We start from the raw sequence: 23,154 nt of genomic DNA on the forward strand, positions 1-23,154 counted from the left end.
TAGAAAACATATATTATAACAGAACATAAAATTTGATTCCGGAAAAACTTGGCTTTTATAATAAAATGGTATTATATAAGGATGCTGAGAAGTTTGACGGCTTTGGTTTGCATATTTCATGTCATAATAAACATACTAAACTTTTTTGCTCATATAATTCTGCTGTTGCCTCTAAATAAAAATCTTTTGTAAAATATAAATAATTTGCGTAAATTAATATCAGCAATAAATGGTACTTAGTAAAAAAAAAAAAAAAAATAGGCCGCCATTTGGAAAAGACAAAAGGAACAGGCCGCCACCATTTTCAAAGGCCATAGTTTGACAACTATTACTCTTCCAAATTGATAGCAGCGTCTGCTTCTCTCTCCACCGCCTCCAATTTTCCATTTTCAATAGGAGTTTTGGCGATGTCGGAGAAATTCTCAGCGACACTAAGGATAGGGGATTTGAATGATTACATAGCTCCCTCCCAGGGCTGCGTCGTTTCCCTCAATGCTAATTCTACTCCTAGGATCCCCCGGGTATATCTTTTTTACTACATTTTTTTAAGGTTAGGGTTTTAATACATGTAATTTTTGTTATTCACTGTGGGCGAAATAGATCAGCCTCTCTTAGGCATGGATTTTGTGTTCATGCTGACTTGAATTTAGACTTGTAGGGATTTGGTGTAAAGAGAATACCTTTATAGTATTGAACAATTGACTTATATTTCTTACGGCTGCAATTGGTTTGAAGAACAGCTAGCTGCTCCTACTTAATATTATTAGACTATTGTTGCTATAGCTAATTATGTTGAGTTAATGCTGCTTTTCTTGAACAGAATGTGGGAAAATCAGCTGGAGCTCTGAGCAAACCAGTAGTACAAAATGAACCCGTCAAAATTTCTCTCAAAGATTGCTTGGCTTGCAGGTATTACCTTATCTCTTTTTGGATATACTGTTCTAGGCAACCATGCCCTGAATTGAAAAGTTAGACTCAGTAATATGGGGATAACCTTAACATGACTTTGTTTATGTTAAAAAAAAAGATCATCACAGGGTCAGCAAAGAAAAAGAAGCTATGTCATATTAGCTACGTCATATTATAATATGGGCTGACTTAATCTCTCTTTTGTAACCTTAGCTTCTGCTTGATGCCTTTTAATGTTTCAACTTACTTCATCAAAAAAAGAGTCGGAGATGATTAACAAACTAATGTAATTGGTAAAAGGTCATTTTTGTCATTCTTGTAATCTCTAATACAGTGTATTTCTAATACGTCTATCATGTTTAGTTTTATTAAAATAATACGTCAATTGCAGATGTCCAATACATAGATCATTCAAGGTTTAGAAGTAGCAAACAAACAAGAATAATTTCCAATTACACATTCAAGCAAATGAGCCCTAGCCAAAGTTCAAAAGCGAAAGCGCAAAAAGAGCGCCAAAGTCTATTGGAGCTTTAAGCACAAAACACAACTGAAGTTGTTTCTAGTGAAGAAAAGCGCCAGTGAAGAATATATAAAAATGGAAATGATATGCAAGAAAATGTAACTATAAACACAAACAATAATTATTTGGACAAAGGAAGAAAAATCAATAATTAAGCTGTATATATGCAGTTAAAATCATGTCAATCAAGTTCAAACTGCAAAGTATTTTAAATTTCTGATTTAGAATAGAAGACGTACAGAAGGCTGAATGGTGTACTTGGTTGGATGCTAGGTTATTTACTTGGAGGTTAAGGGATCGAGTCCCACTTAGTACCTTCTTTCCTTATCAAAAATAGAAGATGTAGTCTTAGGTTTTCAGTAGCCAGATTTCTTATGCTAAATTTCTAATATCTTATTCTTAATCATTAAAGTTCAACCACAGCGTTTTCTTAACAACTAAAGTGTATCATTTTGTCAGCTATATTTATTGTCTTGTCCCATAGTGAAAATGACCACGCCTTAGCACCTTGACGCCTACCGTAAAGGGCCAGTTAAGTGACAGGGAAGTGCACAACTTGAGCTTCTCCAAGCTTAACAAAACTGGCTCTAACTGTAAATCAACTATGACGGTTCAAATAGCTTGAATTTTTCCATTGTTTTCGCAATTTTGGGCTACATTTCTATGTTAAGGCTTAGGTGCCGGTCTTGTTCTTTTCCCTGAAAAAGGTAAGATAATTTTATAAATAAACCAGCACAAAGATCGTGCTGTAGCCACTGTACAATATCAGCAGAGAAGCAAAAAACAAAAGCACTCCGCTAAACCTGTAAAGACTCTAGAACCTGTAAAACTATTTCAGCCTTATTTACATGTTCCATTCTAACCAAAAGCAAAACAAAAATGCATTGGCCTTTATCTTTTGAATGGAGTTAGTGTTGTCTTCAAAACAGCTTATGTTTCTCTCACTCCAAATGGTCCACCATATGCACGCTGGTATAATATTCCACTATAGTAGCTTTCTCTTCCTGACTCCCTTTCTGTACCAGCACTTCAACAAGTCCTCTATTGTCCCTGACATGACCTATTCGAAACCAATCGTATCCATGAAGAGCTGCCAAGTTGGGTGGTAACTTGGCAGTGCGAAAACATTTGGTTGTCAAAACAGTACCTCTCTTTTGTAGATTCTCATGTGTGAGACAAGTTTTCAGTAAATACTATCCATGTGAAACAAGCAACCTTAGTTGGAGCTCTGGACCTACAAATTTATTTCCATAGGGAAGGCTATTCAGGATTATCCACCTTTTGTTAGATCTTTATAGCAACAATTTACTGAAACTCCATTGCTTCCTGGCAGTGATGTCAAAGGCGCGCTTAAGCCCTGAAGCGAAGCTTAAAATATGTTGAGCGCTTCGCCTCGCTTTGTGGGCGCTTCAGTGTCACATCAAGGCTCTAAGGCATATTTCTCCTTGCCAATGAGTGCAATCCTAAAAAGGCGATACTAAACAATTGATATTTCACTTTTTATCGTAATTTTTTCCAATTTCTTTATCCATATATTTGTTAATTCATGTTTATAATTATTGATCTTGGATTACATATACATGTTTTTACTTTTTCTCCAGTTGCGCCTTTCTCCATTAAAGCCCACGCTTTATTTACGCTTTGCGCTTAAAGCCCCAACGGACCTTAGAGCTTTTTGTGCTTTTTGCCTTTGATAACCCTGCTTCTTGGCTTCCATATTAGGCTGTCATCAGTGTTGGATGGCTGCTGATTTGTATTCAGAAGGTTGAAAAATTCAGCAACCCTGTGTACTTCCCAATCATTGAAATTTCTTCTAAATGATGTTCCAAACGCCATCAATTCTGTTTTCTGCTAAAGACGAAGTATTGTTTGCTGCCATTATAAACATATCGGGTAAAAGGTCCCTCATAGGTCTGTGACCAACCCAGTTATACGGTGCTGGTCTTGTTGCAGTCAGTCCAGTCTATAAGTAACACAGAAAAATGCTTCATGATAAAAAAGAAGAAGAAGAGAAGTTACTCAGAAAACTATTACTTGATAGATATTAATTTTATTCTGTTTTACTTTGTGTTTGAATTTTATTGCTTGAGCTATTAAAAGCAAATGCCAATCTCTCTATAAAAGATTTAACAATAAAGAGCTTGATCCCTGATTGCAGCGGGTGCATTACATCAGCAGAAACAGTCATGCTTGAGAAGCAGAGCTTAGATGAGTTCCTTTCCAATTTGGAAAAGGGAAGAACGGTTATTGTCTCTGTATCTCCCCAGTCTAGGGCCTCTCTCGCTGTTCAATATGGACTTTCTTCACTTCAGGTAGGTTTTGGTATTTTCATATTTGTAATTTCACTTTTTGCAGTAGGTCTTCTCACCTGATATGACCGCTGTAATTCTTACTTCCATCCTTTTTTCTTGGTAAAATGCCTTTTTTGAGGGATGCAGGCCTGTGGTGTTTGTTTTCCTGCTTTTCAGCAAAGTAAAAAAAAAAACAAGTATTGCAAAGCATTTGCTTTTGTTTGAAATAAATACGAGCTTGCACTTCTTATTTCAGGTCTTCAGGAAGCTCACAACTTTATTTAAGTCTCTGGGTGTGAAAGCTATATTTGATACCAGCAGCAGTAGAGACTTGACCCTAATAGAATCTTGTAACGAGTTCATGGTGCGATACAAACAATCCCAAAGTACAGGTAATGGGGAGTCAAAGCCACCTTTGCCTATGATATCTTCCGCATGTCCAGGTAATGGCTTCATTTACTTTGGTGTTTGTCTTAATTTCTTGCTTGAGATTCTACGATATGTTCTAATTCTACTGGTGTTGAAATTGCAGGTTGGATATGCTACGCTGAGAAGACCCTTGGTTCTTACATTCTTCCATACATTTCTTCAGTCAAGAGCCCCCAACAAACTATTGGAGCAGTCGTTAAGAATTATTTATGTCAAAAGCTAAGTGTAAGGTAGCTTGTTGTCATCTCGTCTTTTAAGCATTGTGCATCATATGTGAACTGTAATTTTCATTTTTGTGTTTTTGAACTGTAATGCTTGGACTCTGCGTGTCTACCTCAAAAAGAAGAATCAGTCATAAGTTGCTGTTTTGCAAATATGCACTAAGCAATCGACTTTTGCTGCCTGTTGTGCTTCCCATCCATTTTATGCATCCTACAGAAAGTTTTCAGAGAAACCATTTCTTTTTCATTTACAGTGAAAATCAGTGCTGACAGATTGATATTTCAGGATATATGATATTGCATGTTAGTTGATGAAAAGTTAAAGTTTTTGTAATGTTCCTTAAATCGAGCTGTTAGTTGTTGGACCTGATCGCAGTCAACTGGTGCTTGATAGATTTGCTTTTTGTACAGACCAGAGGATATATATCATGTGACGGTAATGCCATGTTATGACAAGAAACTCGAGGCTGCTCGTGAGGACTTTGTGTTTCAAGTGGATACAGATAGTGAAAAAATTACGGAGGTTGATTCAGTTCTGACAACAGGAGAGGTTTTGGATTTGATACAGGTAAAGAAAGTTTTCTGCTTCTCAGTATTACTTTCCCTCAGAGCAAAAATGTGAGAGAGCTTGCATTTATAGAGTACTTGCAGTTATTTTCCTTTCATATCTTTTGTTTCACTCTTTTTAGGTTTTGTTCTTTATAAAGGGCACTATGTTGTTTACTCATAGTCAAACTCTTTCTCTTTGATGTAGTTAAAAGCAGTTAATTTTCACTCCTTGGAAGAGTCACCCCTAGATAAGTTGTAAGCACTTTTATACACCTTCCATTTATTTCATTTGTTAATGCAAATCCTTACAATTGAGTGCTTATATTCTCTCTAAAGGTTTGCCAATATCGATGAGGAGGGCCATCTTTATGGGGTTCACGGAAGCTCTGGAGGATATGCAGATACCATTTATCGTCATGCTGCTAAAGTTCTCTTAAATCAGGAAGTTAAAGGCCCTATAGCATTCAAGACTTTAAGGAACTCTGATTTCCAAGAAGTGAGCCTAGAAGTAAGTTTGCTTGTTTTCCCCTAGGAGCATGATTTTATAGAATGCTGAAGACGCCCATATAGTGTTCTATTAAACTAAGTGCCTGTAGACTGGCAATGCAATATCTTCTTGATTTTGGTTCAATTATAATTTATTTATTAAGATCTTCCAATAATAATGGGCCTAGCCCTATTAAGTTCTCCCTAACCAAATGGAATGCTAAATTCAAATCGATGAACACCCAAGTAAGAATCTAGCTATTCCTAGCTTGATTCTATTAATTGAGTAATATAATCCTTTATAAAACTCAATTCCTTGATCGTCCCAACTTGCATCTGGTGGACAATTTGGAAAGAGAGAAATCAGAGATGTTTTGAAGATAACGGAAGTCTCATTCAGAAGCTGAAGATGAACTGTCTAGTTCTTTTTTATTTTTAGTGTAAACAGGTTTACTTACAAGGAGCTGAATTTATTTATGAGATTCTAGATTACTTATGATAGTTTAAGGGCTAGGAACTCAGGCTTCAATTCTCCTTGCAATTATATAGGACTACACTACTTTGTGTAATCCCTGCTTAATAGATATACTAATATGTTACCTTCTCCCAATTAAAAAAAAAAACTCAATTCCTTGATAATTGATTCTTACCTACTCTTGGTTCCATCTTCCCAAATTAAGAAAATTAGGGCTTAATCTAGTGCTGACCACCATTAAATTGACAAATAAAGCATGGAATCAGTTAAATAATCATAACCCAAGCAATTAGTGACAAGCAATTAATAACCCATTAACTTGCAAACTTAGGTCTACAACCCAAGCAGAGAATTAGCTACTCATGCTAGAAATGAAAGTAAAAGCAATTAAAAGATAAGAATTTATAATAATAATGAAAATTAAGTTGGATGACTCAAACTCCTGATGAATTTCCAAAAATTGCTTGAATCCTTGCTAAGAATAGTAGAAAGTTCCTATTGAATGCTTTCCAGCAGCAAAAGTTCCTACATATTCTTTCTATCTACTATACTGATTAAAAAAACACGTTATCTACTATTTATACTAGTCTAATTAATTTACAAATCATTCCTACAATAACTCTAATAATACTGCTAATTCAGCTACAAACGAAATAAAAGCGCTGACAGCGCTTTTGAATCCCAGATTTGAACTTCAGGAGCCTCCACTTTTGCTGCCAACAAAATAGATTCGCTGCAGCGCTTTGCCGTTGCTGCTGAAACTTCGAAGAATTACCAGATTGAACCCAATTCCACCGCCTGCGGCTTCCATCTGCTGCAATGGAATTTTCCTGCTGCAAAAACTTCAGATCCTATCAAACTGTCACAATTCTGCTGCCAGCGGAATCAAAACGCTGACAGCGGCTCTTTAGATAAGCTTGCATTTGAACTCTTCTTGAATCCTTTTGCCATCTTTTCTTCCTATTCAAAGATTTCCAAAATCTTTTAACTCTGCAACCAACGAAAATCAGGTGAGAAATGAGATTATACTATTGTATGCTATCAAAAGATTACAACAACAACAACAAAACCAGTATAGTCCCACAAGTGGGGTCTGAGGAGGGTAGAGTGTACGCAGACCTTACCCCTGCTTTTAAAAAGGCAGAGAGGCTGTTTCCGGTAGACCCTCGGCCCAGGAAGGAAAAAGGGGAGGGGCATGCTATCAAAAGATGCAAAACTTTAAAAGCTAGTGAAAGTTCGTAATATGTAGAGCTTCCGCACCACCCCGCGTATCCAATGTCTTCAAGTTGAACCATATATATGTAGTTGAAAGTTCTTTTTTAAATGTATATTTATAATAAGTTCGTAGCAATTGCCACAAAAGAGTAGTCGGCCATTGACAATCCACTGACGAGATGTCTATAACACAGGTGAATGATAAATCAGTCCTGAAATTTGCATTATGTTATGGTTTCCGAAACCTGCAGAATGTTGTCAGGAAAGTGAAAATGGGAAAGTGTGACTACCATTTCTTGGAGATCATGGCATGCCCTTCAGGTCAGATTCTAGATCTTTCTATTTTGTGAATAACAACTCTGAACCTCCTTGCATCAATGTTAACAGTTAGTTGTCTTTAATTGCCTCCCTCTTGATTATAGGATGCTTAAATGGTGGTGGACAAATAAAGCCACAGCCTGGGCAGTCAGGTAAAGAGTTGATTCGGCTGTTGGAGACGGCTTATGTAGAAGATGTAAGTGACATGGTGCAATTGGATTTTTTTTGTTTGTATAGCCAATTATGATTGGCAGAGTTTTTCATACTACACCATCTTGGACTCTAGAAATTTCCGCTCCAGCTTGAAGTTTTTGCGTATAATTTGTGCCAAGTCAAGGAACTATACAGTGTGTAACTTGAATTACAGAGCTTGGGAGATTCATCTCTGACTACTCTCTAGTAACCAAACATGAAAACATTCATGTTTGAGATGCTGAAATGGAAGTCTGTCTCCCCATCTGTGGCTTTTTTCTGTTATAAAGAGCTGCTGCTTTTTTTGGCTTTTATATTTTCTCCCGTAAGGAAGTTTATGAGAATGTTCGCCTAAGTAGATTCTAATGAAAGAAAGGTCTACTCTTTAGAAGTTGCAAAGCCATGATTGATATGAGAACTCTTTATTTTCTTTGCGCTTAAACTTTCTGATCTTTTGAAACTGAATGCTCTTTTGTTAATGTTCAGGTTGTCGTTGCTGATCCTTTCAACAATCCCATCATAAAAGGCCTATACAATGAGTGGCTTGAACAGCCTGGTTCAGAGAAAGCAAAGAGGTACTTGCATACTGAATATCATCCTGTAGTGAAAAGTATCACTTCACAGTTGCAGAACTGGTGAGAAATGCAAAATATCAGCTTTTAACCGGTTGGCGGAGTGTTCCCTTCTGCTGTTTTTCTGCAAGTGCATCCGGAGAGGGTTTTGATATTACACTGCATTGATTCAAAGTGCTCGCAATCTATGTTCAGAGGGCATGCACAACAATTTTGGTCCTGAACGAGTTCAACCCATACTGTAAATATGTTGTGTTTGTACTTGTGAATTACACAGTAGTTTAGGTTGCAATGCTAACATATTTGCCCCATCTAGATTGGAAGTTGTACTGTACGTGTCTTATCCCATAAGCTATCAAGCTTATTAAGTTGACACACTTCATATGTATCCGTTAGGAGAGCGGCAACTTTTTGATGCTAATGGTAAATAATATCACCATTATAAGTGTAGCCCTATTTGTATTCATAGGTTGCCTTTCCTTGGTCTGCTTTCCATCATCGCGCAAACAAGCGCATACATGTTAATGTCTTTTTGGGGCACCTACTCTTGGTTAATTTTTAAGCTAGACAATATGACCATTTCATTTTGAGGTTTTCCCCTTTTCATTAAAGCATAGTTCACAAGTTAAATCATGATGCAAACTCAGATGTTTCTTTTTAAAGGCAAAGTGGCACTCATCTTGAAATTCGTGGGGAGTTTCAAAAACTTCTGACATATGGGTCTGAAATTGGGCTTGCAAAAGCTTAGCTTCAGACCTGTATGTTTGAAGTTGGCATATTGTTTTGTGTAGTTCAAATTTTAGACATTTAGGTTTTGAAGTAAAGCTTGGCAATCCACAACTTTGGACTTGTGTGTCTGAAATTTGAACTACCAAACCTATCTTCAGACCAAGATTTGAAGTTAGTCCTCTTCGGCGAGATTTTCATTTATCACTAGCAACTTCTTTGTATGCTGTAATAGTAATATACTGCAGTCGGCTGAAATTTTGTTTACCCAGAATTTGTACAGTTCTTGTATGCGCATATCCACTTTTGATACTTGAACATGCTTGAGAGTATCAAGTCTACAGTTCGAAAGAAGTCCAAACATACCAATCATTCTCATTGTACATCAGAAAGAGCTATAAATAGTAAAAAAGACTGCATAACTATAACACCTTGAGCTTTGCAGCAACAGTTGTGAGACGGCTAGCAAGAAGAGGAGGGTCAGACATCATTTTGTCTGAAGTTTGCGACGCTACGTGAATGTTTGAGGGTGATCACTCTTGTGAAATTGGAACAGGAGAAATTAGAAGATGAACAGAATAAATTAAAAGATCAAGTGTAAAGTTTTTTGACTTCAAAGTTACATTTCACGGATGAAATATGAATATCTTTGAGAGTTTAAAGTTAAATTTTTATGATAATTTATATCATAAAAACAAATTGAGAAATGACTTTTTGGATAATTTTTATCTATAACAACCAAAGCTTCATTCTCGAATATTAACCAATTTATGAAAAATATTTGTTGCACGAACACTTAATAAAGAAAAGAAGAAAACAAAGAAGAGAACTACTTTCTATCTTCATTTCAAAAACTGATTTTGGATCAAAGATTAAACTTTTTTAATTGCTTCTTTCACCAGCATGGTCCGCCACTTCTTTTTTTAGGGTAGCGGGCATAAGTTGATTCTTCGAGGAACCAGAAGCACAAAGCTAAACCGAGGCGGAGGCAGAAAAAGAAACGGCTCCAGACAATAAAACCAAAGCAAAAAAGAAAAGAAGGTAGTAGCTGGTAAGTGCCTTCCAGAGCCGAAGTTTAAAAAGAAAAAAGAAAAAATAGGCGTCATCAAATATGACCTGCTTATGACCAAGGGATGTGATGGGATGAATGGATCCATCCACCTTTAAGCAGAGTCTCGGGTTCGAGCCCTGAGAATGGAGAAATTCTTGGCAGGGAGCACTTCCCCTTTGAACAGGTGTTACAGGACACACATATGAATTAGTTGGGCTAGTGGGTCCCGGCTATCAGATGGTTATACCAAAAAATTATGGCATGCGTTTGTGTGTGTATGTGTGTGTGTGAGTGAGGGAGAGTGAGCGAGGGTCATGCTCAGCACGAGCGTTGGGAATAGGTAGCGCAGCGATACAAGGGGGAAAACCTATATCTATATCCCCTTTGACACCAAAAACGGTAGAAAAAAGAAAGAAACAAGAGCTCTTCAAGAAAAGAAGGAACTGCTTACATACAATAATAGACCAGTCACGGCGCAAAGTTGCAGGACAGATTGATTAGAACAGGTTGTACAACATCAAATGTTTTCAGGTTTCGCATCATTCTGCATATTCAATTTCTTGCTCTCATCAACAGGATTGTTTTGATGTAAATGCGGAGCAGCCGATAAAGCCTTCTGGCCCTGATCAGCAGATACAGCTTTTGGACAAGTAGTGCTTACAGATTCAGACAAAGATATGGATGTCATGTTGAAACCACTCTCTCCTTCAGGTGGAGATGTCGATAATGCATCCATCGTGCCCCCCGTTTGGGATAAAGAGGCACCACTTGTCTTCTCAGTTTCTGGCAAACTGGGAGGTTTAACCTTTTGTGATCCATCGGTTTCAGAAGATGGTGCATTGCCCGAATTTGATAATGGGGAAACATCTGGTTCAGCGCTTTTACTCGTTCCATCTTTTCCTCCACCTACAACATAGAGTTACAGATCAGCTTGGAGAGGAAACAAAGATGTATGCACTACTTGACATTGATAAGCATAAATGAAACTAGTTGATCACCTATATTGGAAGCGGTGGCAGGAGATGCATTTGCACTTGAAGGCAACGAGCTTCCAGTTCCTTTTTTTATCCTAGACTGCATGGAGTTCAGCATTTAAAATTCATCAGTTGTTGTGAAATGACCATCTATCTTATTTTCCCTTTTCATTTCCTTCTTGGCCTTTTTTAACATGCTCTTAATAGCCAAACAAAAAACAAAAAACAAAAGACACATTGAACTAGCACGAGGGAGTTGTAGAAACAGAGTATCGTAAGCTAAACGTAAAATAGAATTATGTTACAGGGCTTTGGATATGTTCCCTAAAGGAAAGTGTGTAAGTATCAGGTAGCTGAACCTGTAAAGTTTTACTGATTCCAAATAAAGTTCAGAGAAAGGCCACTAGGTAGCCCTACCCTGTCAGCCTTAGACAGCCAGGTCAAAGCAAATAAAGGATCCATTTAACAAAGAATAGAGATTAAAAAGGAGAAAATGTTGAAGTGAAGGAGCCACATCTTTCTACAGTTTATGTAATTTGGGAGGTAAGAGGAAAAGGGAAATCAAGAGGCAAGAAAAAAACCAATTTGGCTATAAGGTTAGGTAAGCAAAGAGTATTCCCTGCTGTTCGAGTTTAGACCACAATGCATAAGAGGATGTTACAGCAGAGCACCTCAAGTGTGCAGCTCTATTTACTACACTCCTAAATCAGCAGTGATATCATATGCCAAGGTCTTAGATTTATTGGTGATTGATGACTCACCTGAGCGCTCTAGAAATTAAACTAGACTAATTCGACAAGGATGGATGTAATACCTTGGAATTTTCTTCACAATACTTAATAGCAGCTGAGACATTTGTGCAATGGCCATGCAGAAGTGTGTAGGCCCACAAAAGTAGCTTCCGTGAAGTGTTCATATCGAGTATGTCAACTGCATCTATGCCAGGTTGGATATATGTTTCTGTAGCAAATTGAGATGGCACCATATAAAGGTTTATACCTGATGGGAGCAATGCACAAAAAGTGTCCTTATAAAAATTATAGCAAGACCTAAGCAACATAGAAGCAGTTTCCATATCTTCATCTGCAGCTCTCTTTACTATTACATTTTTTATCTTAGACAATGAAGGGTTCCACTTCCTCTCAAGATCCTTCAAATGATTCATGTCCTCAAAAGATGAACTCCATAGTTCATCCAGTTGGAGATCAACACAAAGCAGTTGTGAATTCTCTAATCCATTAGCTGGCGAATTTGGAACTTGCACTTCACTAGAGAGTCTTGAATGCAAAGGTGTTATTAAGGCCATGCTAATTACAAGTGACCGACACCAAGCAGCAGAAACGTGCTTGTGAACTTTTGCGCAGTTACTATTCGACAGCTTTGGGTTCTTCAAACGCTTGCGTATCTTCTCATTTATTCCTTCAAGCGCTTCAACTTTGATATTTTGCTCTAAAGACTGGATATATCGATAAAGATATCTGCAAGGAATGTTAAAATGGTATTTGTATAAGCAAACTGCTTTGAGTTTAAGCAAACAGTGGACTTCATAGCTTCAAGGAATTTGAAACTGTATTCCACAAATGCTCATGGTATCATTTCTATTGTTCAAAGCCTGGTTAGGACTCAGATGAATAAACAACAGAGACACTTCTGGGACACACTGGAAAATTCATACATTCCCAAAAGTGAAAAATATATAAAGTACTTGATGCAAGGAAATATCTTGATAGCAATTTTAATGAGAATATTGAGCAACTAACACATGTATAACTGCTCACTCTATCCAGATTGTTATCAAATTACATCTATTTCTTGTAGTTCCTATTTGTGCACCAATACTCTTTTTTTTTTTTTGAAGAAGAAGAGCAAGTTGTGCACCACCACATTTTATAGGAACAAAATTATACAATATTTTGATAATCCAAAAATCATTCATTGCATATCACACCAAGATGGTGTCAGTACAAGAGGTAAACAATAAATATCCAAACAAACCCTTCTAACTAATGTCTCTTTTACATCAAAAACACAAATAAAACAAAATATCTTGTTTGATACTAGAACAAAATTATACCTGAACATAGTTCTTAGATAAGAGAGCAATTATTTCCTTATACCTTTGTTATTTTGCTCAGCTTACAATTGGTGTAGATCAATATTGAGACTACAAAAGAGATGGGAAGAATCCTTCTTTTTTATTACCATAGAGATGGAAAACAAATTTTTTCGATTGCGAATGTAAGCAAGCTGGAAACCACAGAAAAACTTCAAGTTAGTACAGCAAACATAAAGTTGGGGTCACTTCAAAAGAACTTACCCAAATAAACAGCTCTCCGTCAACTCTGAGCTCTTTATTTCTGGTAAGCCACAAATATCAGACCACATGGTTACCTGTTCCATGAACAGAGAGAACATTTTCTCCAGATGATGCTCACTAGAGTTGCTAGCAGCAAAAGACATATGGTCAGTTTGATGTATAGATGAAATTAATGCCTTTAAGTATCGTCCAAGAGCAACTGGAATGAGATCTTCAAGGCATAAGGAGAACTGGATGAAAAATATTTATATATGTTAGGCAAGGGAGTTTTCATTAAATAAGAAATAGAGGTATAACTAAATTTACAAGAGTGGGTTGAGTTAATTAAATCAACAAGAACGGCCAGAGCTTTAGGTTCCATGTTAGTATCCAACAGAACAGGCAACGACGAGAGAATTGAAAGAAAGGAGGGTCTAAATTAGTTATCATAAATAGAAAGTTTAATCAGATGATCTATAACAAAAAATAAATGTTCTTCCAGGCGCTTTTATTTTTTTCCTGCATTTATTTTCCATGGTATTATACAAGTAAAACAACTCTCTTTGTATTTTCTACTGACTGTTATTCCAACTTGTAAAGCTCTAAGATATGGCATGAGGAGTGCTTTCCTATAAATAATAAAACTGAGCATTTGTGTCAGAAAATTTAGCTATTAGAAATGCTTTCTTATGGATAAATAAAATAAAGCAACCTCAAAGGGGCTTTGCTAATATGCAACCTCAGAAAGGGGCGACGCGATAAGGTGTATAAAGAAGAACATGTTTTTTTCATTAGGCTAATCATTAATGCTGCTAATCATTGTGAACAAAGTATGCATCCAATTCATATGGCAGTACCCTCTTATCTGTCCTAAGACAGAAATAAGCCCGATCAAGGGTACATATGTCTCCTGTCTCCTCCAGCAGTTTTAAATAGAATAATATGTACTTGCGGATGCAAGTAATGAACTTCCGAGAACTTTCTGCCAAGTTAACTTCTAGGGCTCTCCTGTTCCCTGAGCAACCTTGGGTTCTGCGCCTGCAATATGAATATTAAAAACATTGATCTGCATGGCTTAACTCATCGAAATTATTAACATTCTGAATCAGATGACGAGGCAAGAAATGTGGCTCCAATACTGACCAAGTAATGGACCTCAAAAGAGATTCATCTAGGAACATGACTATAATTGAATTTGCCCCTCATTGTTACCAAGTTCACCAGGTTCAATAAATAATATGTTTCCATTACTGTATCATTTGATGATTATAACAACCCAAAAACCTCACATTTCCTAACAAACATAGGCATTCATCAATTTGAACTTCAGTTCCAGTCGGTCTTCTTATTGACGTTCACATTTCCCTAAGTTGTTATAGTGACATATCTTTCTCTCCTACTTGTGAGTGATATAACCTATTCTTGAGAGTCGCAACAAACTAACTTCTGCAATTGCTTACTCACCACGCCCAACAATTTGCAAAAATTGTGACATACATCTAAATGATCAAATCAATAGACTCAGTCCCAGCTACGCCATACGTAACTCAATCCTAGTGTACGACAATACAAAGCGTGACCAATGAACTTTGTATGTCAGTCAACAAAACTGTAGGAGATCTTACAAAATGGCTGCCGTTTCAAGATCTTACTAGGAGGCAGTGGCATGGGCATCTTTGTCCCTTGATGGATGCTTACAAAAGATTACATAGTGAAACAATATTTTAGTGGCTTGGGATGCTTCAGATGAGATAAATATTTGTTGAACACATCTTTGGTGGAAACATTCGCGGAGTAGGGAGGTTGAGCTTGCAAAGTATATGTTGTCTACAACGTCAAACCGAGAAGATACCCTACAGCTTATCCACTTCCCATTTACAAACAGTCACGGGAAGAGATCGTCTCCACTCTAGATCTGTGCATGTATTTTATGGTCTACATTGATGATATAATTATCAGAGGTGATGGAGTGGGAATTACCAAGTTGAAGCATCATTTTTTTTTTCCAGCACTTTCAGACCAAGGACCCTGGTCAGTAGATACTTCCTAGGTATGAGGTTGCTCAATCCAGATCAGGCATTTCTTGAAATTCTTAATAAGACAAGAATGATAGACTTTAGGCTCATGATACTCTGTGGATCCGAATGTTAAGCTTCTACTAGGTTATAGGGAGCCTCTTAGTGATCCCGGAAGATATAGGAGGTTGATCGGCAAGTAAATTACCTCACTGTGACTCGGCTTGACATTGTTTTCCCAGTGAGTGTCATAAGTCAATTCCTGGATTTTCCTTGTGATAGTAACTGGAATGAATTTGTTTGTATCCTTCGATACATAAAATATGTTCCAGAGAAAAGACTACTCTACGAAGATAGAGGACATGAGCATATTGCTGGATATACTAGAGGACAGATTGGGCAGACTTATGATCTCCCTCCCGATACTGCATTCTGCTTGGGAGAAATCTATTTGTCTTGGAAAAGTAAGAACAAAACGTAATTGCAAGATCGAGCGAAGAAGCAGAATTATCGGGCTACGGCAGTGGCTATATGTGAACTCATACGGATCAAGTAACTGCTAACAGAACTACAATTAGGAGAGATTGACCAAACTGACCTTATGTGTGATAATCAGGCTACACTTTATATTGCATCAAATCCAGTGTTTCATGATAGGACCAAGCACATAGAAATTGATTGTCATTTTGTCATAGAAAAGATAATCTCAGGAGACATTGTCATAAAGTTCATGAAGTTAAATGATCAACTTGGAGATATAAACACCAAGTCCCTTACCTTTCTCAAAAGAAGGTATATATTATGCAGCGGGCTTGATACATACCATTTGTATGTGCCAACTTGAGGGGAGTATTAGGGTCTTGTGAAATAGTAACATATCAATCCAAAATCAAGTAGATTGCTTTATTTCCTGTAGTTATGTAATTTTGATTTTCATTCCTTTCTTGGAACATGTAGACTTCACTATCTAAACCCCCAATAGCTTGAGGGAATAATCAAGCAATGTTGTTTTCTCAATCTTCTCTTGCTTGTTTCATTTCTCTCAATGTGTATTTTGGAATGATTTGCGAGAAAGGAACAATAGAAAAAAACTTTATGGACATTCGAGGCTCTTTTTACTTCCATTTATATTTATTTTTTTGGGGAAAGAAACTATCTTATTTTTTATTTGCACCGGGTGTCCGAGTCTCTAAGAGCCCGGACTAATCCCGGGGGTGCACAGGCCCTCGGCAAGGAGTTTCCCGCAAGTGCACCACGGTTAATTCAGGTTTTACCTGGTCCGATGGCCCTCAGAAATTGTTTGCACCCAGTGGGTTTCGAACTTGAGACCTTGAAAGGGAGCAAACCCCAAGGCTCAAGTCTATTACCACCAGGCCAACCCCTGAGGGTTGGAAAGAAACTATCTTATTATATAGGGATAATACATAATTACCCCATTGAGGTTGTCTCACTTTACCAGTTGCACCCTCATACATTATAGGGGTCTTATGAACCCCCTTAACAACTTTGAACTGGTACTATTACCCCCTTTCGAGCCCACATGGCATGGAGAGTATATATCACTTACTTAAAGAGAGTAGGGGGAATCAAAAAAGAAAATTAAAAATTTAAATTTTTTGCAAGAAGTTTTATTAAAAGTATATTTTTTACTTTTCTTTCTTTTTTGTTTTTCTTCTCCTCATTGTTTTCCTTTTTTTTTTCTTCTTTTCTTTCTTCTCTTCTTCCTTCTTTTTAATTACAGGTACCTCCTCCGCCAATTCACTGCCTCCATTTCCACCAAACCACCAGATTTCTTTTTTTTTTTTAAAAGTTACACCCCTCATATTCATCCATTAAATCACATCCACCAATACTTCGATTGTCATCATCTCCACCATATCAGTTTCAAGAAAAAGCTTAGGAAGCTTCAACCAGATAAAACACAATCTAATAGAAATCCCACAATTGTGTTTTCCAAAATAACCATCCGTTCTCAGGTAAGATCTATATAGTGTGAGAGAAGGCACAAGGGGTTATAAAATTGTGGTTTCGATGAAAACGAGATTCCGTGACTTTCTCAGATGAAGCAGCGGTGAAGACATCCAGTTGCTTTCTCTGACGGAGATTGTAGATGTAGGTTTTAGGTGAATAAAAAGAGGGTAAAGAAAGAGAGGAAGAGAAAAAGGATAAGAAATAATCTGAAAAAGGACCGAAAAACTGAAAGGAAAAGAAAAAGAAAAGGAAAGAGCCAACTTCATAAAAAAAAAACCATCACAAAGCCATGGAATGAAAACAGGAGAAAGGGATATGAGATTGATGTTCCTCGAGACCACTCTCATCGCTGCAAATTCAAAAATGGGAACTTGAACAAAGAAACACGATGAAGAAGGAAAATGATGAAAACAATTAAAAAAGAAAACCAAAATAATAAAAGAAAAAGAAAAATGACATGGAATTAACGCGGCAACGCGTGGGATGCACTGCTTTGGCTTACATTTGGTTATCAGTATTCAGGGTGGTAATAACTTCACTTCGAATTAATTTAGGGGGGTCATAGGACCCACGCAAAGTAGAAGGGTGCATCTGACAAAGTGGGACAAGTCCAAGGGGGTAATTTTGTATTATCCCTATTATATATAGACACTTGGGTGGATCTTTTGGAATCTCAGGGTTGATCTTTCCAATAGCTTATGTAGATGGGATGGCAATCCTTTTATACCATATACTAAAGCTGACAACGCCTTGGTGTGATATTCAACACCAAGATTTTGATTCAATTAAATAAAAGGGCCTTCCCTAAATAAAGAGAGAACAATCTAGGAGGAATCAGAAAATGTCGTCAAAGTGCCTCCTCGATGTGCTAAATGATAGGACAGAGAAGAAAATAGAAATGCATACCTTCCCTTTTTAACCATACTGTCAATCTCCCACATGTTTATTGTGAATGAAGAACGAGCCGACCTAAAGCAGAAAGAAAGTTCCTCCTTTGCCTTCTCTATATCCATCTTCCCACCTCTTCGATATAGGCCTTGAGCAAGCATATATCTAGCCTTATGAAAATGTTTCAGGTCCCCTTCCACACATATTTCAAGGGCAGAAAGACAATCATTGTAAAGCATCTGCCACACCCCTTCAAAATGTGAATCCCCTTTTACATCATTTACAGAGTAAGCATCGGGAGTTCTTTCCTCGGAGCACATTGATTCTGAAATTGATGGGCAAACCTTACTGAGGATATCCATCACAGTATCCTGAGTCGATTCATTGAAACAGTGCGCAGCAACAACCTAAAATGAATCCGGGCACTAATTAATTCAACAATTGTATTCCTACCACATGGAAAATGGTCACATGAAAAAGGTAACTATTTCCAAGTCTGGCCAGAGAAGGGGCATGCAGATTGTCAGGGTATGTTTTGGGAACTCTTCTGTGATGAGCTATGAAGAAAAAAAGAAAACGACGCACATGCTGCTGAAATTTATGAACCTATATAGGTTGCTGATTAGAGAAGAGCGTTATATAATACACAAACCTGAACTCTAAGCAAGCTATCTTTAGAATAATCAAGTGAAACATATTTCTGTTGCGCTTGTGTATATATTTTGAAATGTGGCTTTGCTGTGTATGTCTCTCGAAATTTTACATAGAACTGGAGATAGATTAGATCTATGAACAACGAAAAGAGCTAAAACTAAATTAGCTATCTTCACGACTGTCAATACACACCTATTCGTGTCATAGTTCGCTTACATGTATAACTGTCACAATAAAGGAGGAAACAGAAAGGAGCTAAAACAAGTTTCAGAAAAGCACCTACCTTCAAGGCCTCCTCATCTTGTTTCCTACATGTGCAAAGTAACTTCAACCGTGAAGCATGCATCCTATAGAAAGAATCTGCAGCAGATGGATTCAAAGCAATAGCTTTAGCATAGAATGAAAATGACATCTCATGTGAGTATCCAAGCTTCTCGGAGAGTTTCCCCAGATAGAATGCATGCGACCAATCCTCCCTGAAATTGCATGCTCGGTTACATTAGATGAAGAAATAATCAAGGGAAACAGAGTCACCAAACAGACTTACTTGTGTGCAAAGGCCTTCTGAAAGTGTCTCATTGAGTTTTGACAGAACATCAACCATGCTGAATCTTTGGACGGCAAAACAGATCTTTGATCATAGATTGGTACTACATTCTGAAGACCATCATAATATACTAACGCCAATAACTCATGTATCTCAGCCTGAAAGAAGCAGGAACAATCATATGTAGACTGTGAGAACGAAATGCACTAACACACTCTTAGCTCCAACATTAACTTTTTTTATAACGTAAGGTAATTATTAGTAAATAAAGACTGGCAGAAGTTCATCAACATAGTCAATTGCCAAGCAAACTGAAAATTGTTAACACCTAAGTAAGCATTCAAACCATTCTATATGTTTGTCAGGAGTCAGGACCACCAACAAAACAAGAAAGAAAAAGAAACCTTGATACATGAAATTCGTGTAACATCGGAAGATTCAAACTCCGACAACGGGTATGTCCTTGATTACTCCTAGGATGGCAATAAGATCTAACAAAACCAAAACCTTCACCCACAAGTTATCAGAGTGAAGCAAACCTGTTGATCTGCTGTTTTGGCTAAAGCTAAAGTCATCAACAAACATCGTCTGCTCCTTCTGCGACTTGCCTCAACTCTCTCAGATAAAACAGCATTTTTTCTCCATCCCAGAACATTTATTTGCTTGCTTCCATCATTTAGCAGCAAGTCTACCTCCTGCGTACCAAAAAGATGTAAAAAAAAGTGAAAAATATAGAGATTAAGTAACTACGACGCCCACAAACTCCCCACAGTATAAAACTGCCTTCAGTTGGGGAATGTATAGCCGCAACAGATAGACTGCAGACAATCTTACCTCATCATATATATTTGCAAGTTTCTGCCAACTCTCCAAGCGTAGGAGATTGTAAATTAAATCATATTTGATGAGATTTGCATTTTGCTGCACAAATTCCTCCCCTTCTTTTGTCAGAACAAAGCCAGCCCATTTATCAGTTGCATTCATTTCTTCAGACTGAGCAAGAAGATAATACAAGTTGCTATAAACTTCCAGGTATGGCTCAGAACTGCAAACAACCAATGACAAATACCTGTTTGAGTCCATAGTCCAAAGTACTGGTAAATTCATTTGTTCCAAAATGCTGATCCCATAACTAACATATTTACCTTCCTTTTGATGATGGTTTCTGCTGTTTGAGGCTTCTGGGATCTGACAATAATATCTTTGTCATGGATTCCAAAAAGCCACTGGATCCTGCTTCCTCAGAGAGTTTGTCTTCACACATTTCAGGACCATCTAAAAACCTGTCTATTGCATTTCCAGCTAAAACATCATCTGGTGGTTGCGGAAAGTGCTTTCGTATAGCTCTAAGGACTCTTCGGAGTTTAATGAGCCCGGTTTTCTGAAAGAAAAGCAAAATTGAGAGCTTTAAAATCATATATTATGCCTAGAGAGGAAAATATAACTACATATAACTGAAATAATACTTCTCGCGGAATAAGGAATTGGAGGAAGAGGTTTGATAAGTAGGATTTGAGAAAAAGAAGAAATGTAGCACTTACAGAAGAAGCTTTTGCATAGGGAAGTATATACTGAAAAACGTCAGCACATTGTTCCTTAGTTTGGTAATCACCCCGGCTTGTGTTCTTATGCGCAGCTAAATCATCTTCATAAGATGCATCAGACCTTAGATTCAATCCGTACAGACAGTAAAAGCACTGATCCAAAGCATTATCAATGGCAACTTCAAGCTCCTCCTTTTCATCTTCACTTAGCTCGGTTCCATCTTCGACCAATTGATCCTTTGATTTCTCCGATCTAGGGTACGAACCATCAGAGACATCACCAGTATTCTTACTTTTCTCCACTTTAGTTTTCTCAACCTCCAGAGCTTTACTGGCAGAAATGGCTTCTGCACTAATCCTCTCAACAGCATCTTTATCTGAAGCAGTAGCTTCATCTCTATCTACCTGACCTGTCACATTTAGGTTGTCCAAATTTGATACATTTGATAACACTTTGATGTTGCTTCCATGAGAAAGTTGCTCAGATCTCCCTACATTATTATCATGAGAAGACTGTTCGTCGCACTGAGACATTTCAAATTCCTTGCAGACAGAGTGAAAGTTAGATTTCAGTTTCATATCCAAGTTCAAGAGGTGCTTTATTGCAAGTTTTAGAAATGTTCCTTCTTCCTCTTCACCAGTTGCATTTGCACAGCAGACACCAAACTCAGCAAGCATGTCATGGATTGCCACGATCAACTCTGTCTGGCATGATAAGGTTAAAGAGATCAGCTTGTTTCTAATGAAAGATTAAGATAGAGTTAGCAAACACTGATGTTACAGCTGACAGTCAACGGTCTAAACCCTCTAAAGAAAGAAAGATGTCTCACTTGAGCTTTTATAGGAACATTTGGGATCAAGTGTTGGAGTTTACAGAATGCAATAGCTGCATCTACAAAGTACGAGCTTTCTCTCTGTTCCCTATGATCTGAAATTCCTGGGCCAGAAAATTTCTTACAAGAATATGTGTTGGCAATGTTACACATAAACATCAGCAGCGACGATTGAATATCACTAATGACAGTCATTGGAACACCACTCTGCAAGGGAAAGATGTATCAAATTCTGCAACCTTAGCACAAAACTTATTTATCAAAAGAATACACAGCAAAAAATAAGTAGATGCCTGATGATCATTGCTCATTAACTAAATAAAAGTTTATCATTTCTTGAAAAACTAAAATGTGAAGAATCAGTTACATTTCATCTAATATTTGTCAGCAAGAACATGGACATTAATTGTCTAGATGACCGAAGTTCAGGATGAGAAAGTGCAAAAAGTCAGGTCAGATGAGAAGCATCCATCTCTAAAGGAACGCGAGTTTAAATGGAGAGAGCAAGGAAATCACCAAAAACTTAAGAAAAAGGACAAAAGGTGGCAAGACCTTAGAACTAGAGTTGGAAGAAATTGCATAACAGAACAAGTCATCCTTATTTAAACTTCTCACTTTCTTGTCCTAGTTGGACAAGGATTTTGACCAAATGAAATCCATGACAGACTATCATATTGGCATACTCTACCTTCCCAATCTTACAATAAGCATCATAACCATACAACTACGGCTGACTGTCTAGTATGGAAAGTCAAACTATGAAAAAGGGGATAAAGTTGAACAAACAAGCAATATAGGAGTAAAGTTGGTCAAAAGAATGCTTTGTGCTTTTGTAGAAATATTTGGGATCAAATGTTGAAGTTAACAGAATGCATTATCTGCATCTTCAAACTATCAATTTCTCTTTGTTTACTTTGTTCTGAAGTTCCAGGTCCAGATAGCTCTTAGAAATCTGGGTGTTAGCATTATTAAACATAAGCATCACTGGAAAAGGTCATCACTACAATAATAATTATAAGCACAATACGTAATGCTCCAATCTTCTAGTAGAATTACTTGACAACTAAATAGCCAGCACGTAGTGGATAAAGTTGCAAAGATCAATGTTATACTAAACACTATCAGCATAATTCACAAACCTAAAGACCATAACAGCATTAAACAAACCAAACCATGCATATTTGGAGATTAAATTCTAGAGATCCCTAAACCTTCACCAAAAGTATTGTTCTCTAGGCAGTTACACCAGTTCAAGCTTTAAAAGTAAGCTAAAGGCAGCAAGTAAATGTTCAACTACATGTGGAGTGGTGCAGACAGCATTACAAAATCAGTATTACATGTTTTTCTAGTGCCCCCAATATGTGAGGTCAACACCCCTAGCTTATTGACAGTGAGGAACTTATAGCAAGCTAGACTTTTGAATTCTCTATCTTCTCTCTCTCTCTCTCTCTCTCTTTTTTTTTTTTTTTTGGGGGGGG

General features: G+C 37.3%; 2 protein-coding genes across 2 annotated transcripts in view; one reads left to right on the forward strand and one right to left on the reverse strand.

Annotated features, from left to right (window-relative positions):
- The first annotated feature begins 295 nt into the window (after positions 1-295).
- Positions 296-8,761, forward strand: LOC109241482 (protein NAR1). Its single transcript, XM_019408220.1, has 11 exons — positions 296-521; positions 821-909; positions 3,588-3,741; positions 3,977-4,163; positions 4,253-4,379; positions 4,782-4,938; positions 5,125-5,174; positions 5,256-5,427; positions 7,290-7,416; positions 7,518-7,609; positions 8,092-8,761. Exons 1-11 carry the CDS (start codon positions 408-410, stop codon positions 8,242-8,244), a joined length of 1,422 nt encoding a protein of 473 aa, XP_019263765.1. The 5' UTR covers positions 296-407; the 3' UTR covers positions 8,245-8,761.
- A 1,619-nt stretch (positions 8,762-10,380) lies between these two features.
- The window catches only part of LOC109241483, a 16,978-nt gene continuing 4,204 nt past the window's right edge, over positions 10,381-23,154 (reverse strand). Inside the window, exons 7-19 of the mRNA XM_019408221.1 lie at positions 21,674-21,883; positions 20,841-21,548; positions 20,445-20,680; positions 20,134-20,344; positions 19,839-19,994; positions 19,300-19,457; positions 19,036-19,228; positions 18,117-18,505; positions 14,082-14,262; positions 13,246-13,475; positions 11,743-12,406; positions 10,953-11,028; positions 10,381-10,860 (exon numbers count right to left, since the gene is read on the reverse strand). Coding sequence (XP_019263766.1) covers positions 10,472-10,860; positions 10,953-11,028; positions 11,743-12,406; positions 13,246-13,475; positions 14,082-14,262; positions 18,117-18,505; positions 19,036-19,228; positions 19,300-19,457; positions 19,839-19,994; positions 20,134-20,344; positions 20,445-20,680; positions 20,841-21,548; positions 21,674-21,883 — 3,801 coding nt within the window. The 3' untranslated portion in view covers positions 10,381-10,471. The remainder of the gene's footprint in view (positions 10,861-10,952; positions 11,029-11,742; positions 12,407-13,245; positions 13,476-14,081; positions 14,263-18,116; positions 18,506-19,035; positions 19,229-19,299; positions 19,458-19,838; positions 19,995-20,133; positions 20,345-20,444; positions 20,681-20,840; positions 21,549-21,673; positions 21,884-23,154) is intronic.

Source organism: Nicotiana attenuata, unplaced genomic scaffold (genome assembly GCF_001879085.1).
Source record: "Nicotiana attenuata strain UT unplaced genomic scaffold, NIATTr2, whole genome shotgun sequence".
NCBI classification, from domain to species: Eukaryota; Viridiplantae; Streptophyta; class Magnoliopsida; order Solanales; family Solanaceae; genus Nicotiana; species Nicotiana attenuata.